Raw genomic sequence first — 25294 nt, 5'->3', positions numbered from 1 at the left:
TTTTCCTTATATGTGTATAGCAAAAACTTAAAATCTTCTTTGAAAAAACCCAAATAGCTAGAGTTTAGATATTAAGCATGAAACATCTTCTAGTAAGTGTCTACAAAGTTTGTTTAAATAAAAGCCCTTGGGTCAAAATTGGCCTCGCCCAAGGGGTGTCATTGTTTTTAACTATATGTGTATAGTAAACATCTTCTCATGGGTGTCTACCAAGTTTGTTCAAATAAAAGCCCTGGGGTCAAAATTTGCCCCGCCCCAGGGGGTCATTGATTTTCCCTATTTGCATATAGTAAAAACTTAAAAATCTTCTTTTAAAGAACTCAAAGAGCTAGAGCTAAGATATTTAGCATCAAACATGTTCTTATAGGTGTCTACCAAGTTTGTTCAAATAAAAGCCCTGGGGTCAAAATTGGCCCCACCCAGGGGGGTCATTGATTTTCCTTATATGTGTATAGCAAAAACTTAAAATCTTCTTTGAAAAAACCCATATAGCTAGAGCTAAGATATTTAGCATCAAACATGTTCTTATAGGTGTCTACCAAGTTTGTTCAAATAAAAGCCATGGGGTCAAAATTGGCCCCACCCCGGGGGGTCATTGATTTTCCTTATATGTGTATAGCAAAAACTTAAAATCTTCTTTGAAAAAACCCATATAGCTAGAGTTTAGATATTAAGCATGAAACATCTTCTAGTAAGTGTCTACAAAGTTTGTTCAAATAAAAGCCCTGGGGTCAAAACTGGCCCCGCCCCAGGGTTGTCATGGTTTTTACTATATGTGTATAGTAAAAACTTTAAAAAATCTTCTTTTAAAAAGCCCAATGAGCTAGAGCTTAGATATTTAGCATGAAACATCTTCTTATGGGTGTGTGTGTGGGGGGGGGGGGGCTATATACAGGCGAGCGACCTCAGGGCCATCATGGCCCTCTTGTTTATTTTTATCTTTTACTCACTAACCCCAAAAATATTCGTCCGGACGCCGTTAGATTTTATGTTGTACTTAATTCTCGACGGTGCCTACCCAAGCAAAGTATTCAGCTGCTGCCATCTGATTGTCACTGCTTATGGACAAAAGACGGTCGATATTACGATTTTGAAGAGCCCCGGCGGCTATTTGTTGTTTGGGACTGAGGTATAACTCACCTTGACAATCATCTTCACTATCAGATCCTTCAGCTTCAGTTTTGTACTCATTGCCACAGGGTAAACAAAAATTCCTGCCTTCCTCATGCTGATAAAAATTTCTAATGCAAGCAACACACGTGTCTTCAACCTTGTCATAGTATTTTCCTGCTGGGCATTTCACTAGAAAAGAAATAGCAAATGCGTTTCTGTTACACTTTACTGGATTTCTTAAAAATGTTTTTGGTTATACTTTACTGGATTTGATAAAAGGACTTTCCTTAAAGAAACTGGAAATTATATAAGATTAAGGATGGACCATCCTGGCATCCAGGCTCTTTTCAGTGTAGGTTATGAGAACCAGATGGGCATCATGACACCCAGCCTCTTTTCAGAAAAGTAACAGATGGGTATCCTGACACCCAGACTCTTTGAATAGCTCGTAATGAGGAATGGAGGGGTTGACAAGTCACCCAAACCCTACACAGGGTTAGTAATAAGGAAGGGATAGGCTGCCCAGCCAACCAGGTCTTTATAGCTAAACTACACCCTGGTCGCTGATTTCTTTAATATATAATACCATTTATAATCAAGCATTATCTTTTTTAATAATTAAAGCAAAATGAAATAAATCTTTATTCCAGATGATTCATTTATTGGATATTCAGAAACCTTTGCATTCATCAATATCTTTGGCACCTCTGCGGTATGTAACTTTTCCATCTGGGCATGCATCACACTTTGTTTGGGCTTCATTCACTTGGTAATGATCATAATCACATGGCATACACTCTCCATTATTCAGATAGTACCCAACAGAACATGGAACTAAAATGTATAAAGTGTTGTTTTTATAAACATATTACATGTTCTTATACTATATTATTAAATACAGCATGCTTGCATATAAATAATAGTCTAAAGGTTTTCAGGGCAATGGATATTTCTGGTATTCAAAACAAGTTATCCCTCATAGGGCTGTCTCTGACGTGTTTTAATATGTTTTATGTTTTAACATGTCTTCAATGCATATGTTGACAGATTTATTATGAGAAAATCATGTGCTGAAAACCCCTCCCCTCTTCAGTTTCACCCGTCATAAACTTTATAAATGTTGTGGTTTATGTTTTTCTGTAGTTACTGTTATCTTTCGACATTTTTACGATAACCTGCCTCTTATAAAAAAAAATCTTTTAATGAATTCTACATGCATTTCTTATCAATGATACACATGTATAGCCGATAAAGGCATTTGATGTGAGAACTGGTGTGTATATGTAGAAAATAATACTTACTTGAAATGAGTACATAAGACAAAGCCCTGAATTCGAATGGGGTACTGACAGACAAAGTAATTATTACATACCACAAAAAGGTTGATCCCCTTTCATATCAAGTCTGTTTCCTGTTGGACATTCTAGTAATTTGAGGATGACAACAGTATTTACTTGTAAAACAGCACCTGATACAGTCTAAAATAAAATATCACACCTGATACAGTCTAATACTAGAACTCCGCGAGTCGGATGTGTCGCCTTGTGAACAATATAGTTTAAGAGAAATGGCAAAGACAAAAATGAAATTTGAAAATCAACAAAGGGCAATAACTCAAAAAATAAGAAATGCAGATCAGCAGTTTCTGTGCACTGCACTTCTTATCAATAAAATCTACCATCCTATTAAGTTTCAAGTCTAAAGCTTTTATAATTAATGAGAAATAGCCTGGACAAAAATAAAGTATGAAAATTAACAAAGGGCAATAACTCAAAAAAATAAGAAATGCAGATCAGCAGTTTCTGTGCACTGCACTTCTTATCAATAAGATCTATCATCCTATAAAGTTTCAAGTCCATAGCTTTTATAATTTATGAGAAATGGCCTGGACAAAAATAAAGTATGAAAATTAACAAAGGGCAAAAACTAAAAAAATAAGAACTGCAGAGTACCAGTTCTTGGGCACTGCACTTCTTCTGAATGAGATCTATCAACCTATGAAGTTTCATGTCCATAGTTTTTATACTTTAGGAGAAATGGCCTGGACAAAAATATAGAATGAACATTAACAAAGGGCAATAACTCAAAAAATAAGAAATGCAGAGTATCAGTTCTTGTGCACTGCACTTCTTCTTAATGAGATCTATCATCCTATGAAGTTTCAAGTCCATAGCTTTTATACTTTAGGAGAAATGGCCTGGACAAAAATAAAGTATGAAAATTAACAAAGGGCAATTACTCAAAAAATAAGAAATGCAGAGTACCAGTTCTTCAGCACTGCACTTCTTCTTAATGAGATCTATCATCCTATAAAGTTTCATGTCCATTGCTTTTATACTTTAGGAAAAATGGCCTGGACAAAAATAAAGTATTAACATTAACAAAGGGCAATAACTCAAAAAATAAGAGGTACAGAGTATCGGTTCTTGTGCACTGCACTTCGGGTCATTATGAGAAGCATGCATACCAAGTTTGAAGTCAATCCGACTTTTAATGACTGCCTTATGACCTGGACAAGCTTTAGGGGACGCCGACGACGACACCGACAACGACGCCGACGACGACAACGACGCCGACACCGTCGACAAAAGTAACCCCTATATGTCACCTTTTTCAAGGCGACACAATAACATCTTATGAACATAACACACGTTATACAAACTCACTCAAAAAACGTAACTAACATAACACACCTGATACAGTCTAAAATAACATAATTATCATAATACACCTGACATTGTATAAGATAACATAACTACCAATACAATACAACAACTACAATAACATACATATCCAATATGATAAACAAGATCAACAAGGAAAGGTGGCGTTTAAAACACACAGGATACAGTCTAAAAATCCATAATTATTAAAATAAACCTGATACAACCTCAAATAACATAACTTTACTAACACACTCAATACAGCCTCAAATAAAATAAATTACATAACACACCTTACAGATTTAAATAATATAACTACTAAAACACACTTGTTACAGTCTATAATAACATAACTATCAAAACATGCCTGATACAGTCTAAAATAACATAACTATCATTACACACCTAGTACAGCCTCATGAAATAACTATCAAAACATGCCTGTTACAGTCTAAAATAACATAACTATCATAGCACACCTGAAACAGTTAACTGACAAAAATAATTGTGATCAGATATTTCAACAGTAAAATGATAGAGTAGCTATGGATATCACTTGCAATTAACTCTCATGTATTTTGCCAGAATTTACTACCTCTAAGTGTGCTGCTGAACGTTGTGTAATTTTTGGTTTGCAATATATACTTGAGCCGCTTGAATTATAGATTAACGTACATGTACTGTATGATAACTATTTTACATCATTGGTCAACAGTATGCTTTAAAATGGACATCAGTGGCCGATTAGATAAAGTTGTTGGCTCATTACAACTTGCCCTTCACCATTGCAGTTTGGAATCCTGGAAGTGAAGCTATAAGGAAGCAATCCAGCTTCTTATAGAACGTCAGTGGTTCTACTCAGGCGCTCGCTTGAGTCCAAAATAATGCAAGGAGTGGCACCTTAGGTCTTTCTCCACTAGTAAAACTGGTTAGTTGCCGCATGACCTCAAATGTATTGGTGTAGCTTTAAATCTTACAACAAAAGAAAAGTATGCTTAAAATTCCCTGACCTCAATCTTCAGCCCTAAATTAGGATAAAGTGTATGTAAGGTTATAACTAGAAATGGGTCGTAATGCCACTTGCATCCAAAATTTAATCTGCTATGATAATATTTAGTTCAAAATCTGTTTGAAAAAAACAAAGGCCCTGAGACTATTATATGTTAACACAAACCATTTTATACAAAGTTCAAGGCCCTGGAACTATTCGGTGTTAACCTTTTGCAAATTGCTTATTGCATATTTGTAGCCGAGATAATAATTAGGAATTGTGAATCTTTACATCTTACATCTTTTCAAAGTTCAAGGGGGATGACTGTCAAAAAACATCTAAACAATACCAAATTTGAACTTGACATGTATTTTCTAGTAAAATACCAGCACATGCAATGTCAACCTCAGACATACATTCTTACAAAAAATAGAGCAGAAACTGAAAATTAATCAATTTAAAGTTAAAGAAGAATAACTCTGTCAAAAACCATCGGACCAAAACCAAATTCCAACTTGACTTGTATTTTCTAGTTAAATAATTACCTGCACATGTGATTTCAACTAAAAAGTAAGAGTGTGGAAACGTTCAAAAGAGATAACTTTGTCAAAAATCATCGAACAATGGCCAAATTTAAACTTGGCCTGCTTATTCTATATGTCAAATTTGAGTTGAATGAGTACAACTGTTTGGGAGATAATGAACAGAAACTGAAAATTTCTTATCCGTTTTAAAGTTCAAGGGAGATAACTCTGCCAAAAATATTCCGACATGACCAATTTCAAACTTGATCTGCACATTTCTATGAACATATTTTAAATTTGAGTTGAATGTGAACCACTGGTGGGGAGATAATGAACGAAACTGATTTTTTTTTCAAAGTAAAAGGGCACTACTCTACAAAAAAATCATTGAACCATGACCAAATTCGAACTTTACCTGCGTATTCCTTTAACATAACCATACCTCAAGTTTGAATTAAATGTGTACAACTGTTGGTGAGACAATAAACGGCAACTGAAAATTTCTTCAAGGGGCATAACTCTTTTAAAAATCATTGAACCATGACCAAATTCAAACTTGACCTACATTTCCATATGTCAAATTTAAGTTGAATGTGTGCAGATGTTGCCAAGTTAATAATAGGAACTGATGATGACGGAACAGGGTAACACTATATACCCCAGTCATTTTATGGCGGCTGCATAAAAAATTCCAATACACTAAAATAGGAGTGAAACAAATATTTCCGATTATGCCGAACTGGGATTCAAAGCTTACAATTTGATTTTCGATTCTTAATTGCCGCAATTCGATTCGATTTCTTGTTACTTTTTCGTGAAAATTAAAATCTCTGTAAGAAACGTTTATTACCGATTCTAATTAAAATATATTTCTTACGTTAAACGTTGTTTGGTACTAATTTGAACAGTTTAGCGCGTCATTTTGACGTACATGTAATTGTTTTTTAATGATTTCAAAAAGACTTACGTTATATGTAGCAGCGTTAAAACTGAAACTGTATTTTTAAGGTTTCGATGTTAAAGACATTTTAGTCGGTATGATAGATGCTTAAATTGTTTTTTGATATTTACTCATCAAGTGCAAAGTACAAGTTCTTGTGCACTGAATTTTATCTCAATGATATCTATCATCAAATGAAGTTTAATGTCCATAGCTTTTATAGTTAAGGATAAATGGCCCGGATAAAAATGAAATATGAAAATAAACAAAGGGCAATAACTAAAAAATAAGAAGTGCAGAGTACCAGCAGACATTTTCACAAAAAATCTTACGATTTATCTTAAGGTTTTGACTTACGATAATCGTAAGTTAAATCTTAAGTCATTTTCACAAAGCCACTCGTAAGTTAAAATTTGATCTTAAGATAAAAAATTCATTTACGATAAATCTTACGATAAAAAGATCCCTAGCAACGTTCATTTTATATTGATGTGCATGCTCTATATTTGATTCCGGTTTTAAAATTAAGTAATAAAGAGCTTGCAATATATCTATTGAACACATTCAAATTTCAATAAGAACAAAAAAGATGATTCAAACTGATATAATTTATATCTTGATTGAAGATAATTATAAATATCTAAAAGATTCAGAATCAAGGTCTTCTATGTTATAAATAAATAAAAAGGTACCACTAGTACATGCTGGCAATTAAATCGAACTCACCAAATGTACAAATTATTAGTTTTCAATATAACTACAGTACAGTTCACATTTGAACTATTCATAACCCTCTCCATCGTGACGTCATCAAGTCATGACTTCACAAATATTTATGTTGAAAAATAATTATACCTCAATTTGTGTAATTTATAGCATACTGTTCGCTTAATATATATTTGTCTATTTTTGTTTATTTTTATTCAGTGTAGGTAAGAGATACATGATATTTTACCCTTAAGAGAGAAAAAAATACACTTACGGACGGGGAAGACCTATCGTAAAGTTACGACAGATTTTTTGTGAAAATGTCTGCAGGTTTTGTGCACTGCACTTATTCTAAATAAGATCTATGATCTTATGTATTTTCAAGTCCATAGCTTTTATATTTTAGGAGAAATGGCCCGGACAAAAATAAAGTATGAACATTAACAATGGGCAATAACTCAAAAATTAAGAAGTGCAATGTAACGAAGCAATGCACTTCATGTCATTGAAAGAAGCATGTATACCAAGTTTGGGGTCAATCCGACATATAGGGACTGAGTTATGCTCTGGACACGCCTGAGGAGACGCCGACATCGACGCCAACACCGACGACAAAAATAATCCCTTTATGTCACCCTTTTTAAGGCGAAACAAAAAGTATGCAAACATTAAATATTAAGGCACTAATACAGGCCTGTTGTTTGCATATGTGCCATCCCCAAAAAAAGAGTTTTGACTCCGCCCACTTTCACATTTATAGATCTATTCTATATTTATTTGTTACAAATATGAGATATATTTGATTGATATAGCACCATATTTCATGGGTATAATTAAATGATAAGTAGATATTTTTCCGTTTGAGTGAAATATGGAATATATCTTCAAGAAACATGACAAAATGCCAAATATTTTCACGAGCCGGGACGGAAAATATGTGACATTTTATCATGGTTCGTAAAAATATAGATCTATTCCATTTTTCACGAAAAAAAATAGCCTTTTTATTTAATTTTATTATCAAAGAAAAATAATTACGAGCCCCCATTGCTTGCTACGCAACTCCAATTGTACGGCGCGCAAAAAAAATATTGATTATTTGTAGATGCATCTTGTTTCACGCGCTATTTTGCACTACATTGTGACGTCACGTAAACAACTCTTTCAACATCTGTACAGCGTCAATGACTGAGTGTTCGGATTTATTTTCTAAGACCATTTTCTATCATTCTAGATAGTTTCAAAACAATATTCAACAAAGAGTTGTTTTTCATATATCAGATTTGTTTAAACAAAATGGCGAAAGAAGTCCCTTAACATAAATATGAGTTTTGAATCCGCCCACTTTCATATTTTTATTTCATATTTATTTTTTACAAATATGAAATATATATGACTGATATAGCAGCAAATTTCATGGGTAAAATTACAATAAAACACAACATTAATTATCGTGAACAAAGGAACTTTGTAAATAGTGATATTTATTTGAATGTACAATACAATATGATTGAATGATAAAAGACTTAACTCTCTAAAAGCTATTAATATAGATCTATATGAACAATAATTAGAAAGTGTGGGGCTATTTCCACTCTATAAAATTTAAGGTGTGGGGTTTTGTCCACTCTATAAAATTTATGTGTAGACTCATTTGTCCACTCTAAAAATTTGAGGTGTAGGGTTTTGACATGTGGGGTTTTGTCATACATTCTTGATATACATCATAAGAAACCTGTTACAGATAATGGTTTTTTTCTTTTAGCAAAAATGGTATGCCCATAGTCAAATAATTATGAACAGTGCAGAAAATTAAAAACATTGTTAATGAAGATGGACATCAAACGGTTTGCATTATATTAAACATTTAAGATTGTGCACAAGAGCGATCAGTAATCACATGTGTCGCCTCATGATGGCCAATTTCATGTTGGGACAAATTTTGTGACAGACGGACAGACAGATGGACAGTGCACAACTAGACTTGGTACTGATCAATCATGTAAAGTTTGGATAAAATTGCACCAGTAGTTTATGAGGAGTAGTCCGGACAAGCTTTTGCGTATCTGGCTACACACAGAAAAAAAACACCTTTTAATCAAATGGCCATAACTCAGCCAAAAATCATTCAACCGGAAAACCCGTGCAATATGCGCAAGAACTTGAGCTACAGATCAATCCTGTAAAGTTTCATTGGAATTGCATTAGTGGTATAAGAGAAGTAGTCCGGACAAACTTTAAAAAAATAAAAATTATTAAAGGGCCATAACTCAAACAAAAATCATTGAACCGGAAAATGCTGACAATATGCACAACTAGACTTGGTACTGATCATTCCTGTAAAGTTTGGATGAAATTGCACCTGTAGTTTATGAGGAGTAGTCCGGACAAGCTTTTGTGTATCTGGCAACACACAGAAAAAGAAACCTTTTTATCAAAGGGCCATAACTCGGCCAAAAATCATTCAACCAGAAAACCCTTGCAATATGCGCAAGGACTTGAGCTACAGATCAATCCTGTAAAGTTTCATAGAAATTGCATTAGTGGTATAAGAGAAGTAGTCCGGACAAACTTTAAAATTAAAAATTATTAAAGGGCCATAACTCTGCCAAAAATCATTGAACCGGAAAATGCTGACAATATGCACAACTAGACTTGGTACTGATCATTCCTGTAAAGTTTGGATGAAATTGCACCAGTAGTTTATGAAGAGTAGTCCGGACAAGTTTTGTGACGGACGGACGGACAGACAGACAGACAGACAGACAGACGGACGGACAGACAGACAGACAGACGGACAGACAGACGACGGAGAAGTGATCCCTATATGTCGCCACTACTCCGTAGAGGCGACACAAAAATTAAGTGTTCTTAGAATTTCAAAATACAATTTGTTTATGTCTGGTATAAAAAATGGATTACCATAAAAAGTGTATCCCTCACATAAATGATACTTAGAAAAAAAGAAACATTGACATAATGTCACGTAACGTTATTATGACGTTGAAGCGTGGGTCACAATGCATTACCAGTTAACCTCATAATTTGTTTAAATGATATATAGCTGACTTTGTGTATGTTCACTCAGCAATAGCATATTAAATATCAGTAGAAATCTTTCAGAAGTCGTTTGAGTATGTTCTATTTAAATGCTGTTTTCCATGACTTATTGGGACAGTAGAATTAAATTAATCAGTTTGCATAAGTTATAATCGAGAATCAAATCGAGAGAAAGCTTAATCTGATTTCACCTCTATAAAGTGTTTTACCTTTATATCTATAAGTTGCTCATCACGGATAATGAATTTTAGTGCATTTTCAATAACCACTGTACCACCTCCTACTGCTTCTAAAGTCATACTGTAATAATCATAAGATAATAATCATATAAAAATGTTCATACTGAACTCCATAAAAATTCATATCGAAATACTACTTGCAAAAAATTGAATAAAGATAATTATACAAAAATTCAGATAAATTCATATTGAATTCTACTTGTTAAGTAAAAACAAAAAATATGATACAATAATTCAGATTAATCACTCTTAAATACTGCTTGCAAAAAATGAATAAAGATAATGTTGTACTTCATTCCAATTCCGAAGATCATTCACTTGATGACTTTTTCCTTCATGCCGATTGATAAAGTTCATGACAATATGGGTATGGAAGGGTATTAACGCCAAAATTACATCTTGCTTTCTTACGTTACATCGTGCTTTCTAACTTGTACATCTTGCATTTTGACTTGTACATCTTGCATTCTGACTTTTACATGTTGCTTTCTTACATGCACATTATGCTTTCTGCTGTGTGCGTCTTGCTTAATTGTATGTTGATATCGTTATTTAACGATCAATTATTATATTCATTTGTTGATCTGGTATATTAATTTAATAACTTAACCTGCAACTGTTTGTATTTGTGTCTATTTACTCAGCCTGAATGGCGAATGTCATAAGGTTAAATGACGCATAGCCGAAAGCGAAATGGAATGCAGCAAGCATAATACGACGCGACATCTGGTGTAATAATATGTGACACCCAAATTATGCTAACAGGTGGCGCTACAGTTATATTCTCGGTAAAGTCCGTATTGCGGTTCGGATTCAGTTTACCAAATTACGTCCCTTTGTTAAAAATGGATATTCAGGCAAAATAATGACAAAAATATTAAAATGATCTTATGTACCCAAATTAGGCTAAAATGACGTTTCTTGAAGGTTCATCATGAATTTCTGTTTGAATTTCATATATTTTGAGTTTGAAACGTAAATATATCTATATATGTTGAACAAAATTTAGACGCCAATAGAATCACCAAATAGTTTTCAACAAGTCAGTTGACTTGAACCAACCCTTTAAGTTACAATAACAGATATTTTGGATATTGTATGATTGAAACAAGTCTATGTCATTCATTTGAAATGTTCTTTAAGGTTTCCAGAGTTTACTTTGACAAATATTGCGAAATCATAGCGCTCTAACCTGACCTACGCGGGTCAAGTTAGGAAACCACCATTTTATTCTTTATATGGAAAAAAGTTTTGTTCCATTGGCTGTCTAATATATTTTTTTTGAGGGCATGTACAGAATAATGAATGAAAAATTCAAAACTAAGAAATGAAAATTTTGTCTGTGTCTCCCTTTAAAATTTCAATTTCCACTATGGAAGAAATGAGGTTAACATATATACCAAACGATTTAACCAAATTTTTCTTATTTATTACTGAAACTCTGTGGGTCAAATTATATTTCAAGCTGACAATGACATGTTGGGCTGAAAATGCCTTTTTATAAAGAAAACTTCTAAGAAGGCATCTTCTACGGTGGCACAAAGGTGACATGTGTGCATTTTCATTTATCTCGTGACTACGAGTTACAAAGTCGTGGCGTCGAGATACTTTGTCGTGGCCACGACTTACTAAGTCGTGGCAACGAGATAGCTTAGTCGTGGCCACGAGATACTATGTCGTGGCCACAAGGTACTAAGTCGTGGCAACGAGATAGCTAAGTCGTGGCCACCAGATACTATGTTGTGACCACGAGTTACTAAGTCGTGGCCACCAGATAGCTAAGTCGTGGCCACCAGATACTATGTCGTGGCCACGAGTTACTAAGTCGTGGCCACGAGATAGCGAAGTCGGGGCCACGAGATAATTAACCGATCAAAATACACTATATAGATCTATATTATGAATTTTTTAAACTTGACAACCTACTGTTACATGCAACATTAATCTTTGAAAATACTGAAGATATTCGCTTTGAACTTGTCTTAAGGATCATATTAGAAAGTCACCTTCCAAGGCCTTCAGACATTAATTTTGACTATAGCTCTTTTGTGATCGAATTGGTCAGTTTGTACGTACCACAGCCTGTTAACCTTGTTTATTCCATAACATGAGAACGAAGAAGTCCTGGTTTATTTAAGTTGGAAGGGACATTGTCCATGGACAGTAGGTAGCCTATAAGGTAAAATCCTTGTCTGATGAATAATTTAATAGGGATAAGCCATGGTTTATATAACCTAGAAAGATCAGTAGATGACATCTACTTATTTCGAGGTCATCAAAAATCAGGGTCACCGTGACGCTAAATGTAAAATTATTGACCAGTCAATTAGTTGTATAAATGGCACTTTTGGAGGCTGGTAAAGTAGGTGCATCCTTGTACTATAGCACATGTCTAGTTAATTAGGGAAATTCATATAAACGGTGTAATCTGATTGGTTATGTGGCCACGACTTAGCTATCCCGTGGCACCAACTTAGTAACTCCTGGCCACGACATAGTATATCGTGCGCACGAGATAAATAAAAACATACACATGTCACATTTGTGCAACCGTAAACTTTAGCCCAACATGCAATATTCATTTTATAACCATTTCTTGGGATCATTTTTGTACATTTTGTTTTTATGTACATTATGAAATCATTCGTCTTAAAGCTGCACTCTCGCAGATTGACAGTTTTGACTTTTTTTTCTTCTCAGAATCAGCTGTTCCTTCGATTCAGTTTTAAGCTGACACTGTGAACAAGAACCTGGTGCCGTATTTATAAAGCATCTAAGTGAATAATTTCAACTTAGTAAAAATGATATTTTTTTAACAAGTTGAATTTAAAAAAATCTAACAATGTGTTTACAAATCTAGTTTGAAAATAGGCAAGAAAATGTCCTAATTAATAAAAACACATGAAAAATGTTGTGGATGGTCACAGGTAATGGAAATAAGCCATGTCAAAAATTAGGAACTTTTCAAGAGGATAATATATTTTACTAAGATGTTTTTTTTATGGCCAAAGCACTTTGAGCAACTGTTCTATTTTATAATTATTTTGTTGACAAAAAATAATTCTAAAATCATTGATTTGGAAATGTGCAACTTGTCATTGTCAGCTGGAAATATGATTTTACCCACAGAGTTTCAGTAATAAATAAAAAAAATGGTTAAATCGTTTTGTATATATGTTTACCTTATTTCCTCCATAGTGGAAATGGAAATTTTTAACGAAGGGATGTAATTTGGTAAACTGAATCCGAACCGCAATACGGACTTTACCGAGACTATAACTGTAGCGCCACCTGTTAGTATAATTTGGGTGTCACATATTATTACACCAGATGTCGCGTCGTGTTATGCTTGCTGCATTCGGCTTTCGGCTATGCGTCATTCTACCTTATGACATTCGCCATTCAGGCTGAGTAAATAGACCCAAATACAAACAGTTGCAAGTTATTAAATTAATATACAAGATCAACAAATGAATATGATAATTGATCGTTAAATAACGATATCAACATACAATTAAGCAAGACCCACACAACATAAAGCATACTGTGCATGTAAGAAAGCAACATGTCAAAGTCAGAATGCAAGATGTACAAGTCAGAATGGAAGATGTACAAGTCAGAATGGAAGATGTACAAGTTGAAAGCACGATGTAACGTAAGAAAGCAAGATATAATTTTGGCATTAATACCCTTCCATAATGGGGAGACTTTGTAGGAGACATATCGGATGCATAAGTTAAAAACATTTTGGCCGAAGGGTTTTTAATGCAAAAAAGCTTTATAGATTATAAAATCTTTTTTCAAGTATATATTCTTGCATCTTTTTACAAACTCATCATTATTTTTTCCAATATATATCGGCATAAAAAGACTGTTCTATTTCAGTAATCATTTACTGTAGCTAGAAATGTTTATTAAATTATTTTAATCTATACAAATACATTATTTTTGTCAATTATATAATTATTTAATTACCTCCCTATATTCACGCATGTTTTTTTATATTTACAATTATATTCTACATTATTCATAATGTATCCATATGGTTACTGATTTTTTTCTATAACATAAAATAAGTTTTGAACGTAATGCCATAATTTAAATAGATAATAGATAGATAATTTTCATTTTATTTTATAAGCTTTATTAGATATACTGAATGATAGCGATGTTTCTAAATTATTATCTACTTTTTACAATTTCAAATGTGATTAAAGCAAGTTATTATTTTTCGAAATTCTAACTTTTCAAATAATTAACTGCTATTTTCATACTTATTGAAATTATTTACTAGCCTAGTTTCTCTAAGAAAATGTATGTATTTTTGATCCAGTTATTTTATGTATTTTTTCTTTTTCGAAAATTATACTGAATGCTAAATTAATAACGTCTATATATATACACATGCACATATTTTATTGTATAGAACAGTAATAGATGTTTTATTTTACTTTATAACTATAACGTTTCTTTTACGCACCAGATGTGGCGTAAATAAACGAAGACATCTGTTTGGTACCTTTACGTCATATTTGATGTTTTAAAGGAAGTTTTGTTGATTTGTTGAAGTTGGTTGAATTTGATTGTGGTGATCTAAATTGATCGGGTTCATTAGTTGTATTTAGTTGTTTTGGCTGTGGCATTATATTTGGTAGTTGAGTTATATTTGTTTAATAAGTAATATTTGGTTGATATTGGTTGAATTTTTGGAGTGATTTGGTCTGGTCAAGATTATATGAGTTGGTGGTTTGTTTTTGAAGATATTTGTAAATATTGGGTGTTTTTAGTTAAAGTTGTTTTCTGATGCTGATTAGATTTTGTGAAGTTAATATTATTAATTGAATGTTTGTTGTTATCCCCCGGCGATGGAATCGGGAGGGGGATATATTTTTGTCGTTGTCCGTCCGTCCGTCCTTCCGTCGTCCGTCCGTCCGTCCTTCCGTCCGTCCATCCGTCCGTCCGAATTTCGTTTCCGGAGTAGTTCTCTGCAACTACCGGCTGGAATTCAATGAAACTTTATGGGAATCATCAATATTAAGAGGAGATGCGCATATCGTCGGCTTGTTCCGGTCAGACCCTTTAACTCAGAGTTATGGCCCCTTGATTAGTTATGTAGTATGCATATGGAGTAAAAATCGTTTCCGCGCTACTTCTCTGCAACTACTGGCTGGAATTCAACGAAACTTTATGGGAACCTTCAATACCAAGAGGAGATGCGCATATCCTCGGCTTGTTCCGGTCAGACACTTTAACTCAGAGTGATGGCCCTTGATTAGTTATGCAGTATGCATAGGGAGTAAAAATCGTTTCCGCGCTACTTCTCTGCAACTACTGGCTGGAATTCAACGAAACTTTATGGGAATCTTCAATGCCAATAGGAGATGCGCATATCATTGCCTTGGTCCGGTCAGACACTTTAATTCAGAGTTATTGCCCTTGATTAGTTATGCAGTATGCATATAGAGAAAGAATCATTTCCGCGTTACTTCTCTGCAACTACTGGCTGGAATTCAACGATTCTTAATGGGAACCTTCAATACCAAGAGGAGATGCGCATATCGTAGCCTTGTTCCGGTCAGACACTTAAACTCAGAGTAATGGCCCTTGATTAGTTATGCAGTATGCATAGAGAGAGAAAAAATCGTTACCGCGCTACTTCTCTGCAACTACTTGCTGGAATTCAGTGAGACTTTATGGGAACCTTCAATACCAAGAGAAGAAGGCATATCATTGCCTTGTTGGGGTCAGACACTTTAACTCAGAGTTATGGCCCTTGATTAGTTATGCAGTATCCATATAGAAAAATATTTCCTTCCTTGCTACTTCTCTGCAACTACTGGCTGGAATTCAATGAAACCTAATTTGAACCTTCAATACCAAGAGGACATGCGCATATTGTCGCCTTGTTCGGGTCAGACATTTTAACTTAGAATTATGACCCTTGATAACATAGGCAGTATACAACCAGAGCAATAATTGTTTCCATGCTACTTCTCTGTAACTACTGGCTGGTATTCAATGAAACTTTATGGGATACTAAGAGGAGATGTGCATATAGTCGCCTTGTTCCGGTCAGATACTTATAACTCAGATTTTGGCTCTTGATTAGTTATGTAGTATGCATACATCTCATTGGCTTTTCAAGATATTACTATTTAACACAAAGTTATGACTCTGTTATTTCCCTGAATATTTATCAAGTTCAAAGAATATTACTGTTTATGCCATGATTAATATATAACAAAGCCTTATGTCTTCGGTTGTTGTGTTAATAATAACCAGTACTCGGCGGGGGATATAAATTCAACGAATTTGCTTGTTTATACTGTATCTTCGAGTTGTAAAATAATTCATTTCTTGTTCTTCATTTTGTGGCGATTATATTGTTTTGTTGATCATCAGTTGTTTAGAGCTTGGGCTCGACAGGTGTCTAGTATTGTTTCGTATAAAAAACGTATACGTGAAAAGATATAAGCGGTTGATAAATGATGTGTATTTGTTTTGTGTGTAAATAATGACAAGAGTTCTTTGTTTTGGGTGTACATAATGATCGGAATTTGTTGTATTAGAAAAAGATCAACATACATAAAATAAAGAGTGTTAACTTAACATTTTAACACATCTGTTTAAAAATTCAAAATTGTACCAGTTCATGTCAAATGTTGAATTCTGCTTAAGCCGGTGCTAGGAGGCATGGACGGTAATTTGCACTTGACAGTACCATACATGAACAGGCTCAATCAAACCGAGCTTTTTGTTGGACTTTTTTAGGGATTCTTATTTTCTCTATTTAAACAATTACATGCTAGTTTTCCAACTGAGAATATATAAAATTTCAAGTCCTCTGTATATTTGAAATCGGTCCTAGTTTCTATTACTAAATTTTTCCTAAGATTAAATAACATCAAGGCAATCATTCTTCTATCTGCTACTGATGATTAATTGAAATGTGACACACAAAGACTTGATAAAAAGTAGTTTTGAAGATAATGAGTGGACAACGTTCTGACATTTAATGTCCCTTTGACCTTGACCTATGAACCTTAGGATCCTAAAAACAATAGGGGTCATCTACTAGTAACAATCAATTTTTGAAATTTGAGGACTAAGTGATGAATAGTTTTCAAAATAATAAACTGAAACCATTCTGACATTAAAGGCCCTGTGACCTTGTCCTTTAAACTAGTGACCCCAAAATCACTAGGGGTCATCTACTACATATGACTAATTACTATTTGAAATATGAAGACTTTGTGATAAAAAATTTGAAAGATAATAAGCGGAAGCCATTCTGACATTTAAGGCCTCTGTGACCTTGACCTTTGACATAGTGACAGTCAAATCAATAGGGGCCATCTTAGAGTTATGATCAATCAATATAAGAAATATGAAGACATTGTGATAAATATATAAAAATATAATGCACGGAAACCATTCTGACAAATAATGTCCTGTGACCTTTAGAAATATAAATATCTTGTGATAAATAGTTTTAAAGATAATAAGTGGAAACCATTCTGACATTTTTGTGACCTTGACATTGGCCTAGTGACCCCAACATCAATAGGGGTCACCTACTAGTTATGACCAATCAGTATGTGAAATATGAAGACTTTGCGATAAATAGTTTTCAAAATAATGCGCGGAAACCATTCTGACATGTAAGGACCATGTTATGACTTTTGAACTAGTGTCCCAAATATCAACCGTACAACCCTCGGGGAGAGATAATGAACGGAATCTAAAAAATATTTTCAGAGTTCAAGAGGGATGACTCTGTCAGAAATGATCAAAACACGACAAAATTTGAAATTGACTAGGGTATTTCACGGAAACTGTAAATTTCCTTTTTCAAAATTAAAGAGGAATTACTCTGCCAAAAGTCATGTAACTACAATCAAACTCAAACTTGACCTACACATTCCTTTGACTTATCCATATGAGAAAATTGAGTTGAATGTGTTAAACTTTTGGAGGGAAAATGAACGGAAACTGATTTTTTTACCATTTTTAAGGTAATGGAGCATAACTGTGTGAAACTTGACCTCCACATTTCTATGGCATATCCATATATTAAATTTCAATTGAATGTGAACAAGTGTTCGGGAGATAATGAACGGAAACTGAAAATTTTCTTATTTTTTTTTAAGTTAAAGGAACATAACTCTGCCAAAAATCATCAAATCATGACCAAATTTGAACTTGATCTGCGCATTCTATTGACCTATTGATATGTCAAATTTGAGTTAAATGTTTACAACTGTGGGTGGGGGGTAGTTAATGAATGGAAACCGAAAAGTGAAAAGGGGGCATAACTCTGCCAAAATCATTGAACCATAACCAAATTCGAACTTGACCTGCAAATTTCCTTTGATTTATCCATACGTCAAATTTGAGTTAAAAGTGTACTACTGTTAGGGAGAAAAAGAAAGGAAACTGAAAATTTCATCAAGGGGCATAACTCAAAAGTCATTGGACTGTAACCAAATTCAAACTTGACATGCATTTTCTGATGATATATCCATATGTCAAATTTGTCGAATTCGTGCAACTGTTACCAAGAGAATGAACGGAAACTGATGAAGACGGAATGGCGGAATGACGGAACAAAATGCCCGGCTATTTTATGAAAAATACATTAATTTATACTAATATACTCATACTCAATACTAAGATAATCATAATTTTACTGACAAAAAGATAAGGCAATACTGAAACTACTCATACTTTTATTCTAAAATATGTATTACTTGAAAGTAAAAATTAAATAAATTTATACTGAAATGAAATAAGATCATACGGATATAGACATGGTTCATACTGAAATAAACCATAATGTAATAGAAATGTTTGACAAAAATGTATACCGGGAACAAACAACTGATAATAATTTTGATTACAACATCTCATTTTTAACTAATGTTATCGCCCGGAAACCATTTTTCTATTTTAAGTAACATTGACCTTGACCCCAGGGGTCAAAAAACAAATCCATCTGGGGTCTTCAAATAATGCTTATATATACCAGGCTTGATGACAATATCTCATTCCTAACTAATGTAATTACCCGGAAACCATTTTTCTATTTTTCGTAACAGTGACCTTGATCCAAGAGGGTCCGAAAGCAATCGTATGTATGTATGCAGGCTTAATGAGGTCCCAGCCGCCCTTTCAGGCACTGAGAGTACGGACCCCGGATATGTCACCATTCATGTCCTTATATGTTATTATCAACCAAAAGGTAACCTTTAAATTCCAAAAGAAAATCAAGTAAGGTCTTCATATAAACTGAATATTTACAAATTTTGATTACAATATCTCATTCCTAACTCTTGTTATTTTCTGGAAACCATTTTTCTATTTTTATTAATGTTGACTTTGACCCCAGGGGGTCCAAATGCAATACAAGCGGAGGTCTTCATATAAGCTTCCTATGTAGCAAGTTTGATTACAATATCTCATTCCTAAATGTAGTTATTGTCAATTTTTAGTAACAGTGAACTTTAGATTCTGTCCGGAAACCATTTTTCTATTTTTAGTAACGGTGACCTTGTCCTTGACCCAAAGGGTTCAAAATGCAATACCAGCAGGGGTCTTTATTTAAGCTTGCAATATACAAATTTCATTCTTATCTCAAATCATTGTCCTTAAACCATTTTTATATTTTTAGTAATGGTGACCTTGACCCCAGGGGATCCAAAAGCAATACCAACCTGGGTTTCGACAAAAGGTTGCTATAAATCAAGTTTGAATACAATTACTCATTCTAAACTCTAGCTATCGTCCGGAAACCGAGAAGGAGACCAACCGATGGACCAACAAGCTGACTCCTATATTCCACCCCTAAACTTTGTTTGTGGGGGTATATGACTAATGTTCAGGATGATCCCCGCCCTGGGCAGCTTATTTCCACTACTTCTGAAAAAGACATCAGCACTATCAAAGCCATAGGTGATGAAGGTGCAAGGAAAACCATTGAAGAGATAAGTGACATAGGGGGCCTTAGTGTGTCATACGTTTTCCATCTTGAAAGAAAAAATAATGTTAAGGAAAGTGTGCACCTGTTGAATCCCAGAAAAGGGAATGTGTTAAAAAAGGCTCAGCCTTATTGACAAGGTTCAAAGATCGAAAACCTATATATGCCTGAGAGAAATAGTCACAGGGGATGAAACATGGCTTTTAAAGACCAACAATAAACTCAGTAACAAAATGTGGGTAGGTGAAAAAAGTGATCACAAAATAGTTATATATGTTATATTTTTGACGGTGATAGAATAGTGGCCCGTTGTGCTGTGCCTGAGAGGAGTAGTGTCACTGGAACATTTTACTGTGACCATGTTCTCAATGCTGTAGTTAATCACTACATTACAAAGAACCCAATGTCCGGGTTGCGCAGGATAAAATTACTCCATAATTATGCCCCTGTCAGCCTTGGTTTAAGCTTTTTACAGGAGCAAAGAATTGAGGGTTTGCTACATCCCGCTTATAGCCCTGTCCTCTCTTCCTTGTGATATTTGGTAAAATCCATGCATGAATTCTTGCCTTCGCGGCCGCGATTTCGAAACCAGTAATGACACCAGAAGCGCTTTTTACCAGAGTATAAACAGTTTACAAATGAACAGTTCAAAAATGCTTTTCATTAAGAAAAATGGCAATTTAAGACAAAGTGTTCAGACAACTTATGCTGCTTTATAAATGAATCTTATCTCATCTAGAATATTTTGTTTTTCTATATTAATGTTTCCTGAACAGGCAAAATAAATAAAATTAAAAATGTCCTTCTTGCAAAATAATGACTTCCAAATAAAAACATAATATATAACATAAATAAGGCATGTCAGTGTTATTCATTTTTTTAACAAAACTAAAAATAAACATACCTAGTTAACACTAGAGAAAACTCCACAACAACGTTATAAACATCATCTGTATCACACTTATAGGTAATGTCCTTCAAATTAGTGCAAGTGTCGTCAACACATATGCCCATCCATTTTGGTCTGATATCGTCCTTAAAGCTATCTCGTACTCTATCATCAATGATGTCAAGAATATTTTCTCGAGTTTTAGAACATTCTGTCTCTAATTTATACTTCATAGAAGCTACAAGCTTATATTTCACAGCTGATGTGTCTACAACAAAAGTTAATTATTATGAAATAAAGTTGGGTATTTAGAAAAATTGACATTCTATATACATGTTTGATAACAGTAAATATTAAATCTATTGTTGATATATTTCATTACAACAGTCAACAAAATTTACATTCTTTGTTTTTTAGTCATGAAGTCAGGCAAAGCTTCTATTAGTCATAATTCAACATTCTGGTCCACTTGTCACACTAACTCTGTCTATATTGCTATGCTAAAGTATTTATCAATTGATTTGCAGCTGCAACAAGGAAAAAACTTTGTGTGAATCAAATATAAAAGATACAGCAGTAACTTTTACATATCAAATGCTGTTTTTTTCTTCAAAATGTTTTTGGTCTGATTTACTTAGTATGCAAGAAACTATATTGTTATTTGCATAGATTTAGACATTTGTTCCAGGGAAAGAGAAATAATTACAACATTAAAAAGATTATTTGTCACCGTGGTTACGTACCTACACATGCTGGATAATATGTTTCAGCAGATGGCATCCTGTAATCATAAACACCAAGTGTTCCACATGTAATATAGTATGGTACAGGGGCTGCTAGAACTTTGGAGTCATCTATACATTTAACATCGCAATAACCACCAATATCAGCAGAACATTGTCTATAGCTCACAGTATCACTAAATAACTCATTTATTAATGGACATGCACTGTTGTCTGAAATAAATATCAATACACATTGTTGTTTATTCATAATGTTACTTTTCTTAGTTTATTATATAAATTCAGTTTGTCACTGATTTGCCAATCATTGAAGGTATATTCTAACACTCTTCACACTGTTCCCCTATTAAACAGATAAGCAAATCAAGTGCATCATTACACAATATATGCAAAGCATAAAATAGAATGCTTACAGATTTATATCAGACTTCAATGAACCAAATGATATCAGGAAAATTACTTCTATGCTCAATGAAGATCAACAAATTAGAATTTATTCTTTTTTATGAGCATGTTAGAAATCGGAAATAGATATTATTTTTTCTTGCATTATAGTAACATAATGCTTGGTTTAATGTTCAAATGCTATATTAATTACACAGGCAATCGGTCTTTGCACATTCGAGCTTGAACAAAGCATTATTCTACATCTCTTAAAGTGCATTGCAATAATTCTTTAAATAACAAAGGATATCTTGCTTCACCAAAATTGTTCTCTTTCTTTTAAGTAAATTAGCAGTTATGATTAGAATCAAAGGTACACAGATTGAATGCCAAACGAAATTTCAATGTACTGTAGTTGCTTATGTTTGCTGATGTTGTAGCTTTATTAGCCAAAACAGTTAAAAATTTACAATATTAACTCAGTAAAATTACTTACATCGAATGATAAGTCTTCCTGAGCATTGTCCATAATTTTTTGTATCTTTATCCATGCCAATGATTATCAAAGGATAAGCTCCCCATGTAATTGCTACAATAGAGAATAAGATTCATAAATATTTTCAAAAAGTTATGTATAAAATAGTTTCAAAATAGCTTTATCAATTTTGTTTTGAAAAAAAAAATATCTTGATATTTTAGTTTGTCAAATATCCTGCAGCATCCAATCAATTTACTTTTCTTCAGTAAAACAATTAAGGTCAACTTGATGGTTTTAACAAATCTTGCAGAATATTTTTCAGTTAAATATTTCTGAACTAGACAGTTTTCTAAGAATTTAAAGAAAACTCCTAAAAGATATCAGAAAATAATTATATTCTTGTATAACAAATGCTATAGACCTCCTACTGCAGACATTTTCACCAAAAAAAAAAACAGCTTACCATTTATTTATTTTTTTTTTGACTAACAATAATCGTAAGTCATTTCCACAAAGCCACTCAGAAGTTAAAATTTTATCTAAAAAAATCATACCTTGCAATATTCAATTGATATTGATGTTTAAGTCCAACTAATTGTACTGTTGGATAAGATATTGTGCTATTATAATGTCTGTGCAATATCTCGCCTCTACATCAAATTGTACTAAACATTAGTATTCAAGAATTCTATATAGTTCACATATTAACCATTCAGTATGGTAAAGTTACCACAGATTTTTTGATTTTTTTCTTATTTTGTGAAAAGGAGATTTATTGTAATATTCACTTACGATAAAAAAAATGTATAAGTTTTTTTTTTTGTAAAAATGGCTGCTGTTCCTTTTGTTTGGATCCATGCCCTCATTGAAATTGATTTTTTTAAATAAATATTTCCATAAGTATTTTCTTTTTGGTCTACTCCTATTTAACATTTTCTTAAATTATTTATTTTAGGTTCTGTTAATAAATATGCAGATGACAATACCCTCTTATTTAATGACATAAACTCTCGAACGAACAATACAAGCTGAAAGTGTTGTTATTGTTGGAGAACTTATTTAAAGAAAACATACACTGAGGGACCCTTATAGCTTACTCTAATACTGTTTGAGAACATACATACATATTGATTGAGCAATATTTGCTTATTTTTACAACAATTATATATTATATATAATATTTTAACAATTTTAGGACAATTTACTTACTTGATTCAATTGTGTGCATGTATTCCAGCGTTGATCCGCTATTTTGTTTCACTTGCTCATAGGCGTTAACTAGGTCAGATACTGTGCTCATTGACACTATACGCTCAGTAGTAGGGTAATATATATCATCAACATCCTCACAATCCAAAGTTGGAACTTTTAAGTTTGGATTCTCTGATGACAAAGAAAAAAAGATTTACATTCTTCCAACAAGAAATTTGTTTTATCCTATTTAGGCATAAAAGAGCAAGTTTAACATTTCAAGCCTGACTGAACAATGTTTAACCATTTTTACTTCTTTTTGTTTAATTTCATTTATTGAATACAAATGTTATATGTAAGTATAGACATGATGTTATTCTGCAGTTAATTAACAATTAAAGTATATTTTCTACAATGCTTTGCACAACTACGTTCTTCTTTGTTGCCTTATTGTTATAACTGAATAAGTCCTTCTAAATCCAAAGCAGTTAATCAGTTATTGCACTAAGGTGATAAAATAGGACTTACCTATAATATTGATCCCCAAGTCATTTTCACTCATTGATGTTGAAGGATAGAGGTTGTAATTTTGAAAACTCTGAACAGGGGGAATATCAGGCCTGTCCCCTCCAGTAGATGCCTTAGAAAACACACTAGTTTCAAAAAACTTATTGTAAACTTCAACATCTCTGTACTCAACAATGTGGCCATATCCTAAATATATTTGTGCACTGAAAAAAATTGAAGTACGAATTTTCAAGAATTCTTAAAAGTCTTGAAACTTCTAGCAACGTAGAGACTTCTTAAAAAGAGAATTATTGACCTATAGAATTCAAATTACAATTTTTAGTAGTCGAAATAACTTACCTATATTAAATCACACTTAAAGACTTTTTCAATTTCTTTCTAAACTATCGAATATAATTTAAATTACCCCCTAAGATAATCTCAATTACCCCCTAGATAATCTCATTTATAATTGTAGATAATCTCAATTTTTTACAACTCTACATAATCTCACTTATAATCCTAAATGATATCAGTTATAGCCCTAGATAATCTCAACTACAACTTTAAATAATCTCAGTTTTGCCCTAGATAATCTCTGTTATAACCTTAGATAATCTTTATTACCCCCCCCCCCCAGATAATCTCAATTTGAACTCTAGATAATCTCAATTACAACCCTAAATAATTTCAATTACAACCCTAGATAATCTCAATTACGACCCTTGATAATCTGAATTACAACCCTAGATAATCTCAATTGCAACTCTAGATAATGTCAGTTATAGCCTGGAAAATAATGGCAAAATGTTGACAAATCTATTGTGACCGGTAGATAGTGCACCATGAAGCTATAACTGTAAAACTTTGTTTATATTGGGGATTAAC

General features: G+C 33.2%; 1 protein-coding gene and 1 long non-coding RNA gene across 2 annotated transcripts in view; one reads left to right on the top strand and one right to left on the bottom strand.

Moving 5' to 3' along the window:
- LOC132760021 (uncharacterized) overlaps nt 1-25294 on the bottom strand; it is a gene marked incomplete at its 5' end in the record, with an annotated part of 81068 nt that overhangs the window by 13057 nt on the left and 42717 nt on the right. The window contains 9 exons of the mRNA XM_060751908.1: nt 1141-1302; nt 1792-1947; nt 2486-2591; nt 10209-10299; nt 21119-21371; nt 21847-22059; nt 22727-22819; nt 23918-24091; nt 24428-24630. Coding sequence (XP_060607891.1) covers nt 1141-1302; nt 1792-1947; nt 2486-2591; nt 10209-10299; nt 21119-21371; nt 21847-22059; nt 22727-22819; nt 23918-24091; nt 24428-24630 — 1451 coding nt within the window. The remainder of the gene's footprint in view (nt 1-1140; nt 1303-1791; nt 1948-2485; nt 2592-10208; nt 10300-21118; nt 21372-21846; nt 22060-22726; nt 22820-23917; nt 24092-24427; nt 24631-25294) is intronic.
- On the top strand, nt 9536-9800 carry LOC132760022 (uncharacterized). The gene is made up of 2 exons (XR_009629806.1): nt 9536-9669; nt 9725-9800. It is a non-coding gene; the product is annotated as an uncharacterized LOC132760022 (long non-coding RNA).

This window comes from Ruditapes philippinarum, unplaced genomic scaffold (genome assembly GCF_026571515.1).
Source record: "Ruditapes philippinarum isolate M1 unplaced genomic scaffold, ASM2657151v2 ctg2678_1_1_1_1, whole genome shotgun sequence".
Taxonomy (NCBI): domain Eukaryota; kingdom Metazoa; phylum Mollusca; class Bivalvia; order Venerida; family Veneridae; genus Ruditapes; species Ruditapes philippinarum.
Note: the sequence above shows the minus strand (reverse complement) of the source record. Positions and strands in the feature narration are given on the sequence as shown.